Raw genomic sequence first — 13,116 nt, forward strand, 5'->3', positions numbered from 1 at the left:
GTTGTGAACAGCATGTGGAGTATTAAAGTTGTTTTGCAAAAGGAAGAGAACAGTTTAAAAAAAAGGTTTTTAGATGAACAGGGCAAAGATGAAGGTTGCTGTTTAATCATATTGATGGTGTATTTGTAGTGCTTGCGGAGGACACAGTAGTGGGTTTCTGTAGCTGAAAGTTTAATGAAATGGCTTGTTTTATTGAGGGCTTTTGAGGAGGGTTTGTATTATGTGAATTGAGGAGTATTGTCATAGGAGCAGCATTTTCCAGTTCTAGAATTAGCATGTTCTTAACTATTGATTTTCTAGCATCAGGTGTGGCGAGAATGGTGCTTTTAGTTATTTGAGTTTAACAGAAGGAGATGAAGACTGTGAATGAGGGGTCCAAGATGGGCTGCTAAGTGTTAATGTGAGGTAATTTGGATAAGTCAACCCTTCTAGGGATTTGCTAATGTTATGCAACAGTGACGTGGTTAGGCTATGAGAAGTCCCAGATAATCGCAGACTCGAGGCTTAGAAGAATTAATAACCAGTTTGTTATTACTGAGCTGTAAAGTTTGTAAAACTTGTTTGCATTTGAGTTAGGAGATTGTGAGATTTAAGGAACATCTTCAACTTAAAGAAACAGTGCTGAGACCAGTAAATTGTACGGGAGTCAGTTAGTAAAAGGGAATAAAAATGTGGCCAAGAACAGAGTCTTGGAGAACATTAGCCTTGAATGGTGGTAGCACTGGAGCGTGTGCATGAAAAGAAATCCCGGATAAAACAGGGAAGTACTTGGAAAGCCAAAGAAGACAGCAGTAAAACACACAAGAGATTTCAAATAAGAGATTTACAGAATAAAAGAATATTTAATATGGCACCGTTCAGGAGTCCATTTCCTTGTTTTTGAATTTTTTTTTCTTTTGTAGTGCAGAGTGTAATGGTGCAGAAGTGTTTGAGCCTAAATTCATGGTAAGCTTATAGGTAGAGAGGAAAGATTTACAATAGGTCCTTTCATTTTTATGCTTTGCATGGAATTTGAAGCCCAGGAGTTTGGGTGGGATAAGGCTCTATGAAGTCTTTTGCTATGAAGACTGTGGGCTACTTTACAGATTAGTTATTTAAAGTTAAGTTTGAAAAAGAAATAACTATGAGAATCGGGAAAATTGGAACTCATTTACATTTTAGCTGACCCGATATTACTTTCAATTCTTAACATTTTTAAGTTCTGTAAAGTTCCTTTGGCAACCTTCCAGTGTTAGTGTTTGGATCTCTCCGATAAGCTCAGTAAGTACCTCTTTTTACAATTGCTGCCTTTGAGGAGACTTGCAGGAGCTATGGGAGTACTTTTTCATATAAAAAATGTGTGGAAAGCTTCTGACTGGCTGAGTGGATGCATGAGATGATCATTGGTTTATGACAAATTTAGAGGTGTGAATGTTGCTTAATCCAAATTGTTTTTTTCTTTTTTTTTTTTTTTTTTTTTTACCAATTCATTTATAAATTGTTTACTGGGCAAATGTGCTGGTCCATTCATGTTTTATTTGTGTTTGTTTCAGGAAAGTAAAGAAGAAGAAAAATTATCTGCTCTGAATTTATTAATTTGCTTAGTTGGCAGGTATGTTATATATGCTAAGTTACTTGTGTTAAAAATCTGAATGTTTCAGGAATTATGTATAGTAACAAGCAAATATTAAATGATTTTAATCAATTTAAGGAAATATAGTTGAAGAGACAAAGGGCTATTGAACTCTAAACCTGAAGCAATGGTGGACCTTATAAATCTCTTGTGACAGAATCCTTTCTGGACCATATTTTTGTCTTTACGGTTTTACTTCTTAATGTAATATAGCCTGCTTGTTTGTGATGCTCTCTCTCCATTTTTTTGTAAGCTACAGTATTAAATAGGTTGTGTTGGTCCTGTCAGTCAAGGAAGCAACAGACACTGCTGCTGATCTTCATATTGATTACTGCTGCAGTAGTCTGTGCTATACGGGTTATATCCTGCATAGGATGCAACTGCCAGCCAGCTTAAAGAGCTTCAGAGCACCTTCTACGTGCTCAAATAGTCTGCTCATCTTGAGCTGGCTAACTAAAAAGACAGGTTTGGATGCCAAACCCTTCAGAGATTTCCTGCCACTGGAGAGAGAGCACTCTTGTCCGGGCTTCAGAGGATCAACAATCAGCTTGTACTGTTCCACTGCTGGACAGACAAGTTCCCTTTGGGGGAAAAACCTTCCACATATTATATTTGATGTGTTAATGTAATTTTGTGTGTGTGGAAAGTACATTTTAAGCTAGGTGTATGTGTTATTGACCATCGCAAAACTTTACTTTGAGTTCACTTTTGTGTTTGTTAGATTAAAAGTTGATGTAAACATTCTAAAACCATATTTTTTTCTGTGGAGAAACTCTGTTTAAATTACTTTTTGGGGCTGGTAAAGTGTATTTGTGTGTGTTTTGTTGTATGTTTATTGGGAAAAGTGACTTTGTACTATTAAAATTTTAACGGCACTATTTTAAGCTAAACCATCGTTTAACAATTGGTACTATAGTCAGTCCTTTTTCCAGACATGAAAAGAAAAAAGTTAACTAAACAGCCTTTGCCACCACAGCAGGCTAGCAATTTGCCTAAGCTGTAAGTGGGTAACTCTGTACTGTATCCAAAATTGGTTACGCAGCGCCTTCTTTTTGCCCAGATCCCTCTGATGTGTGTGCAGCCACTATGAACAAGGGGTTAGCCATGTCCTCTGCGGCTGTTGGGGTCCTCTCAGTGGGCAAGGGAGAGCCACTCTTGTCGGTCTGGGGAGAAGGGGTGGGGAAGGTGCCTCTGCTCAGCCAGAATGTTATGCCCATCCCTGTGAAAGCTGCTGCTGCCATTAATTAAACTTATTTGACCCAACATTCCTGTCAAAATGAAACCGAAAGCTGAACAGTTACCTTCTCCTACACCAATTCTGTCGGATAGGAGTAGTTTTAGGTTTGGCTTATGGTCTTGTACAAGCTATTACCCCATCTTATATGTTGGTCACTGGTAAAAGAAAGAGATTCCTCTTTTCCTGAAGAGATTCAAAAAACTGAATCTGTAAATAAATATGATGGGACAGATGCAAGGTTTTCTCCACAGATTTCTGATTCAGACTCTGAAAAGAGCATGGTATCTGAATCTTCCTGTGAGGATTTGTTTCTCTGACACTCTTTCTAGAATGTGCCAGTGTTTTCAGTGGGAGAACACTTGGGTTTCTCAGTCCATGATAAAATATGATGAGCTTCTACAACTGGAATTTCCAGAACCCTCCCCCACCCCACCCCCAGTGCTGTCAGCAGTGGAGGATGCGTTTGTCACAGCCTGTGGTTTCCTGACAGCCAGCATGCTGCCCTAGGAAAGCGGGTAGAATGTAGAAGCGCCTCAGTCTTTCAAATTTTTATAGACACATCCAAAAGCTGACTTAGCAGTTGTAGCCTTTGTAAATCCAGCTGCTGACAAGCATTTTGTTAAATCTAATCCTTCTCCTTCTGACAAGGGTGGAAAATTTAAGTCTGGAGGAAAAAAAGTGTATGCTTCTGTAAAGTAAGTACTTTCCATACCTGTCTTGTAATTGCTTGTTGTTTCATGAGAATTGTTTTTTTCTGAGAACTGTCTGAAATTCACTTAATATAAATGTACTGTGGTGGAGCTTTTCTCCCTGGGCCTTTGCTGAAAATGGGCTCTGCCCAGTCTGACTTTCCCAGTCAACAAAGAAACAGACAAATAATCTTTAATATGTTAAGGTTGTGAGAGTATGAGGAATGTTTTATCTGCAGTTCCATCCTTGAGGAAGAATCTGCTTTGTCTGGTTTTGTTTCTTCAATTTCTCACATCACTGATCATTGCTTAAAGTATGCTTATGACTCTGTAGATGCTACAACCAGGGTCTGCGGCCACTGGTACTGTGCTGAGGATGTTTTCCTGGCTGCATTCTCAAAACCTCCCAGAGAATATAGAAAAAAATGAGATTTTAAATTCACCAATGGAATAGATATTTGTTTGTGGACCTTGTGCTGCAGAAGTTATTACAAAACTGTGATGAGAGGGGTAAGCTGACACTGGGAATATCTTAGAATTTCAGCCTTTCTCTAAATTTTCCAAGGGATTTTTCTGCTCCCTCACCTAATTTTGACAAGATGCAAAACAATGTCAGTAGAACGCAAGTAGGCAAACAAAAATAAAAATATCAAGGAGGCGACAGAAAAAAAGCATGACTCCCCCCCCCCCCCCCCAAACTAAGGACAGTCAAATAATTCAGTAGACTGACACTAGGAGAGACCTTGACTGCCCACCCAGGTAGTCTCTTATCCCTTCCAGAAAAATCTGAATATCCATTTCTCTGTCGTTGGCAAGAGATGTCCAGACAAATGGGCTCAGAGTATTTTTCAATAGCATTACAAATCACAGTGGGAAGAAATCCCTCTTTTCCTGGGAATTATTCCACATACCCCTGACCAAACCCCTCTATTCTGTCCTGTCGGTCAGCACATGCTTTCTTGGGGAATAGAAGCACATCGTTCTTCCCAGTTGGGAAAAAGGTTTTTATTTGAGAATATTTCTGGTAATGCCTGGAGACCAATTCTGGAACCTTCTTTCCTAAACCAGTATGCGATAGTGCCCAAGTTCAAGATGCTTTCACTTCACAACCTGTTACCCCGTCTTCCTCATTTAAGTTTTTTGGTAACCTTGGATAAAAAAGATGCTCATCACATTCCTATCCATGCCGACTTCAGATGATTTCGTAAGGTGTTATGTGTCTGGCTCACATTATCACTTCTCTGCTGTGCCCTTTGGGCTGTCCACTGCTTCAATAGTGTTCACCAGTGTCTCACCTGTCAAGCCCTTAAGACAAACACAAAACCAAACATATTAGTCGTAGGTGGTTCCATCGTGAGTCATGCAGATGTCCCTCTCACTAGGCTGGATAAGGAAAAGGTCACAGTCAGTTTTCTGTCAGGTGCTAGGATCCACCATATCACACATGCACTCAGGTCTTTCAACAGTAAGTACTTTTTATGACTCTGTCATAGTACATGTTGATGTGAACGACTTGATACATAACTCTTTGGACTGTATGAAGAGAGACATGATTGAGCTCTCTGATTATGTGTCTCAGGCAAGTATGTCCCTAGCGTTAAGCAGCATTTTACCTTCACCGAGGATGATGCTTCACCACAAACAGAAAATGATTGAATTCAGTAATTGGCCTAGTTTCTGATTTCATTCTAAGGGGATCCAGTGTCTGTCAGCCTGGGATGACGTGATCGACAGACCTCGATGCTTTGCCAGAGATGGTCTTTATCTGTCAGCCCTGAGGTTTTGGCTACTGGCTAAGTCTCTTGCCACCCCCCCCCCCCCAGTGCCTTTTGCAGTGTCTCAAAGACAAAATTCCCACCGTAAAAAGTCCATCTAAAAGCAACCTCAGTGTTATACTGCTAAATGCTAGGAGTCTTGACATGAAACTGCACTCACTGGAAGAAGTCCTCACCTTGGAGGTTGCAGACATCTTTGCAGTCACAGAGACCTAGTTCAAGGCTGTGGAGAGCACCCCAGCCATACCAGGTTACACCTCCTTCCACATGTTTAGACCACAAACTGAAGGCGTGAAAGCTACAGGAGGCAGTGTATCAGTATTCATTAAAAATAAATACACGTCCATATTGGTTAAACAGTATGTTTCCATGGAGATATTTCAGGTGCAATTAACTGTTGGTAGGAGACCTATTCAAGTCATTGCCAGATACAGAACCCCCTCCATGAATCAGGATACCCACTCTGCCTATTTGGATCTACTTGAGTCTATTATATCCGAACATCATGGTTTTGGGTGACTTTAACTGCCCATCCATTGACTGGGGTAAATTACTCATGCTTCAAGCACACTTGCCCAAAGGTTCCTTATCTTCGTTAACTCCAGTGCCCTGGAACAGTTGGTGGACACCCCTATAAAGAGTGCCAACATCCCGGATCTGGTGCTCACCAATGTGTGGCACCACTGTAGCACCCCTCACTGAGTTGCTTCGAATGAGACTGATTTGTGGTCAGATCTCATCAGGAAGACATCAGTCACACCTGGCCCCCTCCCTATCAATAACCAAACTAAAAAAAAAACTACTCCAAAACATATTATAACCTCTTTACGGGATGGTATAAATAGCTTCACTGCACCTCCTCCCTCAGATTGAACTAGCAACTATGCAGAGTTCTACACCAGTGCTTTACACAAACACCTGTTTAACTCCCAAAACAAGCTCCTCAAGGAACAGCAAACCATCCTAGTGGACAACTGCCATTAACAGGCTTTACAGTAATAGGAATAAGTTGCTGTGTAAGAGGGAGCGAGCCCTAAACTGGAAACACTCCCTCCTCAGCTTAAACAAGCAAATAAGACGTCTTGTTAAGTCCTCCAAAGCAAACTACAAATCCAAATTAGCTTCCTCAAATGAGAACAACCATAAGGCATTCTTTAGTTACATCCGTAACCTAAAAAGAAAGGCCCAGATCTGTGTCAATCTGGTAGTTAATGATACCACATGTACTGAGCCTGTAGACCTAGCTAACCTGTTGGCTGACCGTTTTTTTTGAAAACTTCACTCCCCTATCTCTGCCACATGTACCGTATGACATCCCCACCACCTGTCCCCTACCTTTTATCTCTAAAGAGCAAGTCGTAAATGCCCTCTCTAAGGCCAGAAACATGTATGGGACCTAATAACATTCCAAGCTGTGTCCTACATGGACTCCAACAGGAGTTATCAACACCATTGGGTGCTCTTTTCAATCATAGTGTGAGCACCGGCTTTTTCCCAGCTGAATGGAAAACTGCCACCATTATTCCCTTGCACAAAAGTGGTGCTTCCACTGACCCCAGGATCTACAGCTGTATTAGTCTGACTAGCTGTATTAGTCTGACTAGCCTTATCTGCAAGGCCATGGAGCAAATCATCATGGACCTTATCAACAAAGATGCAGATATTCTCCAAACACATGACCCTACTCAGTTTGGATTTGTCAAAAGTGAGATTATGCCTGTTAAACTTGATGGACTTCTTCAAGACAAGTCACCAAGGCCCTGGACGACAGGAAATCTGTGCATACAGCCCACCTAGACTTAACCAAGGCTTTTGATACTATCCCTCACTCAGTTATCATTGACAAACTCACCCAGCTAGGTATCAACCCTTATATCGTTAGACGGGTTCCTAACCGGCTCATTGCTGTAACACACGCAGTTAAAATAGGGAAATCCACCTCCAACAGCAGACCTGTAACCAGTGTTGTTCCACAGGGATCAGTCTTGGAACCTGTACTGTTTGAAACCTATTTCTCCAAACTACAAGCAAAAACAAAAGGTCTTTGACAAAGTCTGCTGATGACTTGTAAACTGGGAGTGTTCATAGAATCTCCAAATGATGTCAGCATCCTACAAAACAAATGATTGGTGCCAAAGTCATGGCCTTAAACTAAATGTAAACAAAAAAAGTACTGTCATCCCTTTCAGTAAGTGCGATGTTCTTGCTAGCTGCCACATCAATAGCAACACCCTAAGTACGCACTCGTTGGTGAGAGACCTAGACACACAGGTGGATAGCAACATTACCTTTGATCACCATGTCTCCACAGTGGTAAGAAGGGCATTTTGTATTGCTCGTCTCATAAGTAAGGGCATTGACTCCAGAAAAAAAAAAGAAGTTATTATCTCCCTGTAATCATCCCTCATCAGGCCAATAACTGAGTACAACGCCCCTTTTGGTATGTACCTTTCCAAGCACCTGCAGCAATTGGAGAGACGATAAAGATTCCTCATAAGGAAAATTCAAGATCTTCAGCATTTGTCCTATGTGGATAGTCTGAAATCATTGTCACTTTTTATTTTGCTTTTATACAGACTACTTGGAGGCGATCTCTGCCTTGCATTTAACGCAATCTCAGTCCCTGCTTTATTGGAAATGCTGTAAGTCAAATGGTACATGGGTTACTTGCTCTAAAGACCTTAACCTGACTGGTATGTGACATTAATAGAACCTGCTGCAGGGACACATTTGTCTCCCAGAGGTTACCACACCTTTGGAACAGACTCGCAATTCATGTCAAACAGAGCACCTCATTGGCCCTCTTCAAACGCAATCTGAATAATTGGATGAGTAATCGTAAATTCTCCCCGGGAGTTCCACCTGTGTCCCCCTTGGACAGGGGCAATAGGGGTTGATTGTGGAAATAAGGGTACGACTTGGATAGGCTTGTATGGGCCCTAAGGCCATTAGTGTAGTAACTTCCTATGATCCTTTGAAAGTGTCTAGCTCCAGTTATAGCCCATTAGAGACTACAGGGTATCCACATTTTTCCAGATTTAGATGACTTGCTTATCTTTGCAGAGATTTTTTTTCAAAGTGTCAGGGATCTCTTACTTGGATTTGAGATCTCCTCTGCAGGCTGGGATTTCAAGAGAACTTTCACAAGTCTTGTTGACTCCATGACACGGGATTGTTCTTATGAGGTGTCTGCTAAACACCTCTGTACAAATATTCTTTTCTTCCACAGGAAAAAAAAATAGAGCTATATTTTGATGTATTCCATTTTTTCTACTCTGACTTCACTCACTGTGAGGAAATACATCCGGATTCTGGATCTCATAGTGTCTGTTATTCTCATGATACCTCTGGCAAGACTCCACATGAGAAAGATGCAATGGTATCTGAAGCCTGTTTGGTCCAAACAAGAACACGTGTTTTAGAGAGAAGTTGTGGGATTTGTGAGAAAAATAATCACTTGGTGGAGACATCAGATTTGCTGGAATTTAGGTATCCCCTTCTCCAAAGCAATTAGTCACCACATATGCCTCTGACTTTGCTCGGAAGCCGTGTCAAGGGGGATAAACTGCAAGGAATCTGAGGCAACAAAGACAGACACAATCACTTAAATCTAAAAGACATGCTTGCCATTGTAAATCCACTCAACTCTCTGAATTACTTTTGATTTATAGGACTACTGCAAGTGGTTACAAAAAAAAAAACACAGTGATGAGGTACTTAAGAAAGGGGGAACCAGATCTTAACCCCCTATGCAGTCTAATCATGCTAACATAGAATACTGCTTTACAGCACCGTCTCACTCTAGAGGTTTCGTACATGTTGTCAGAGCAGAATTTTATGACAGGCAAAATGAGCAGGATAAAGGCAGACCCTTACAAATGGAAACCAGATCGGGGGTCTTCCAAAAATTGATCCAGAAGTGGAGAGTTCCTCAAGTGGAGCTTTTTGCCTTCTCTCTGAACAATCAGCTGGCAAAATTATGCTCTAGGACTCCATGCAAGAAAGCCTGGAAGATGGATGTCTTTTTTTTTCTCCTTGGACAGGAATGCTCCTACATGTCTTCCTACCCTTTCTACTGACATTCTGTGTACTTTTGAAGTTTCATATTTAATCCCACAAGATCATTGGGGTGACTCCCTCCTGGCCAAATGGTTCTGCCTGCTGGGATTAGACAGGGATGATTATCTCAAACTGCCTCACAGACTAGATCTACTCACACAAGAACAAGGCTGTTTGATGCATCCCACCCCAAAAAGCCTTAAACTGACAGCCTGGATGAATACCATTTGGGCATCTGTTTACTGAGGACATGCAACAGGTACTAATGGAAGCAAGAAAGCCTGATACTAGAAAATCCTATATTAGCAAATGGAAAAGGTTCTCTAGTTAGTGCCAGCAACATAACTAGCACCCATTCAGGGCTAATGTTTTTCTTTTTTTATAATATTTGTGTGAGTTACTTTTCTGTGGCCTGTCTTAACTTCACTATCAAGGTTCATTTGTTGGCCATTTCAGCATGTCTGTCTACGGAACCCCCTCTTTCACGGCATTCCCATCTCAAAATTTTTTGAAAGGGATATTATAAAAGAGACCTTATGTTAGAGAAACTAACATTTGGTCCATTTGAATCAGCTCATCTGGCTGACTTTGAGGTTCTTAACACTGGTTTTACTGGTTCCTCTAACCTTTGCAAGAAGAGTATCCAAGTTGGAAGCTCTTATGTGGGTGGGTCAATTCATCTCATTTTTCACAGTGACAGGGTTTCCTGGAGGACTAATTCTTCTTTTATACCTAAAGTGGTATCTAAGCTTATTTTAAGCCAAGCTATCAATCTCCCTGTGCTCTTCTGTAAAGCAAAAATGAGTGAGAAAAGATACTTCACACATTAGATAACCACAGACAACTCTGGTACTGTCTTAACAGAAGTAAATGTTTTAGAGCTTCTGCTCCTTTTGTTCATTTTTTTGTTTAGGTAAGAAGGGACTTCTCTGTCAAAGCAGACTATTTCCAATTGGTTGTCTCATGGTATTGCATTTTGTTATTCCCACAGCAATAAAATTAATTCAGGCAGGGACCCCAGGGGTAGTGCTTGGGAAGCTTGATTAGAATATAGGGAGTTATTCTGGCAGATTAAACTGGATGCAGGCAAACCCCTAGGGTTGAATGATTATATTAGTAGTAACAGTGTCCTTAGAGTAAGGGCTGCTAAATTGTGAAAGATTTTATTAATACAGCATTGTTCGAGGACATATTTTAATCACTGCATTTAGTACACAGTGTTAATGTTATTCTGTTTGCCCTGCGCATTAAAATGTTAACACTTTAGTATTCATAGGTAGGTACTAGGCTATTGGCCCTAGGGCCTATATAATCCTCCAAAAAGGTACCCTGGCTTTCACCACCCAAGAAAATTATTTTCCTGTGCCCCTGTGAAGCAGAGCCACATAAGTTATCCCCGGGGTGAATTTCCTATTTCCCATCCAGTCATCAAGATTTTTCTTGAAGAGTGCTAATGAGGAGCTTTGTTTGATATAGATAGGTAGTTTGCTCCAGAGTATGGGAAGACTCTGGGACAGGAATCTATCCCTCCAGCATGTTCTGTTTATTGTGGTGACAAGGTTTAGGTCCCTAGAGCGTGTAGCTCGGAGGGATTGGGATTTCTTTAAGTGGAGCATGTCCAGCAGCTCTGGGTTTGACATAGCTTTGTATGTTAGGCAGAGATTGCCTCTGAGTAGGCGATATGCAGCGGAGTAAAGCTTGAGTTTATTTGAGACAGTCTGCATAGGACATCTGTTTGAACCTGGTAATCCTCTTTGTGAGGTATTTCTGAAGCCTTTCTAGTTGTTGTAGATGTCTTATGAGGTAAATACCAAGAGGGGTGTTGTACTCTATACTGGGTCTAATGAGTGATGAGTAGAGGGGGAACAATGACCTCTTTTTTTTCCTAGATGAGAAACCTTTTGTGATGAGGTGTGCCACATAGAAGGATTTCCTGACTACTGTGGTGATGTGATTATCAAAGGAGAGACTACTGTCCACCTGTGTCCCAAAGTCTCTTATCATACTTCGGTGTTAAGTAGACTATCGCCTATATGGTAGTTCATGGGTACAGAGTTTTTACCAAAGGGGATGACAGTGCACTTTTTGGCATTGAGCTTGAGGCCATGGCTTTGACACCAAGCATCTGTCTCAGTGAGGCCCTTTTGTAAGATGTCCACATCATTAGGAGTTTCGATTATGGCTCCTAGTTTGCAATCATCTGCAAACTTCATTAGCCAAAGACCTGTGTTAGCCTGTACTTCAGAGAAGTAGATACCAAACAAAAGAGGACCCAGACTGAACCTTGTGGTTCTCCACTTATCACTGTCTGAAGTCGAATTTTGGAGTCTGCTACTTTCACATTGTGGGTTCTGTCAGTGAGCCAGTTGGCAACCCATCTTGTGACACCGGGATTTATACCAAGTTTAGTGAGTTTATCTATAATTTCAGAGTGGGGGATGGTGTTGAAACCCTTGGCGAGATCTAGATAGGCTGTGTAAACCACCTTACCCTCATCCACAGCTTTAGTGACTGCTTCAAAGAAGTCTATCAGGGTTAGGAGACATGATCTGCCTTTTACAAACCTGAACTGGGTGGGGTCCAGAGTTTGGAGATTACCACTGTCTTTGTTTATAAGTTCCATAATGATATGTTCCATGGCCTTGCAGACCAGGCTCATCAGGCTAATGGGGCGGTCGTTCCCAGGGTCCGTGATGGCTTCCCCTTTGTAGAGTGGGATAACCGTCGCTGTGCGCCATTCAAGCCTGACGTGAGGCTATAATTGAACATGGTACTTAGGTGGGTTGGCAGTTCATTCTGTAGTTCATCTAGAACGCAGCCTGGGATGCTGTGTTCTTGGCTTTGGAGAGGGTGGTTTTTACCTTTGCAGCCGTGATTACAGGAGCTTTGCATTCTTCCGGTATAGAGATGGGCCCTTTAGAGGGTGAGAGGGGGGTAAAGTTAGCACTGAACCTTTCTGATAGGATGTTGGCAATATCAGTTAGTTCTGTATATTTAGTACCATTGTGCTATAACTCAGAGCAGATCTGAGTGTTGCCATTAATAATCTTGACATTGTGGTTGTCTTTAGAATCAGTGGCGATTTTGTTTTCTTAACAAGCTTTGGAGGATTTTATGATGGATCTCACCTTCTTACTGAGACTGACCAGGAAGATGTTCTTCGTGTTTCACTTTTGCAGTCATCACATTTGGGTTATCTGCCTGCAGGTAGCCCTCGGCCGGCCTGAATACCAGAGCCGTGGGATTTTTGCGTCGGATGCTGTCACTTTTTCCATCACTAAGGTCGTCAGGGGTATAAAACATGCAGCCGACACCATTACATCAGACTTTCTTGTCGTGCAGTGCCCAAAGCAGAAGCAGTTCGCAACTGCCAGTCGGCCGATTCCTGAAATTTTCGTTTTCGAGTTTCAGACCTGAAGTCTTCAAAAAGATAAGTACCCCGTTGGTGATCCTTTTTTCTTGCTCTAACCAATGTCAGAAAAAATTAATAATTGTCGTCTTGCCTGTGGAAAGCAAATATCTCATTGAGATTTTCATTCTTTCTGCATCACCTGTTTAGGCCCAGACCACGACGTCCCTCGCTGTCAGTTTTGTGCCTTGTTCAACACCCGTACTATTTGTCATCGGGCTATTTTTGTAGCAAAATACTTTTGTTCTCGATCTCCGTACTCCAAAATGGCTTTGTTAAGCCATCCGACTACCGATCTTCCAAAAAAACATAAGGATAAAGACCGAGACAGACTG

General features: G+C 41.5%; 1 protein-coding gene across 2 annotated transcripts in view; it reads left to right on the plus strand.

The window, feature by feature from the left end:
* The window catches only part of GEMIN2 (gem nuclear organelle associated protein 2), a 464,095-nt gene that overhangs the window by 401,209 nt on the left and 49,770 nt on the right, over positions 1 to 13,116 (plus strand). The window contains exon 8 of one of the 2 annotated variants that reach the window (XM_044074220.1): positions 1,533 to 1,591. The exons of the other annotated variant lie outside the window; for it this stretch is intronic. Within the exon in view, the coding sequence (XP_043930155.1) occupies positions 1,533 to 1,591 (59 nt within the window). The remainder of the gene's footprint in view (positions 1 to 1,532; positions 1,592 to 13,116) is intronic. 2 annotated transcript variants of the gene reach the window in all.

Source organism: Protopterus annectens, chromosome 6.part0, assembly GCF_019279795.1.
Source record: "Protopterus annectens isolate FY-2018-M chromosome 6.part0, PAN1.0, whole genome shotgun sequence".
NCBI lineage: Eukaryota > Metazoa > Chordata > Ceratodontiformes > Protopteridae > Protopterus > Protopterus annectens.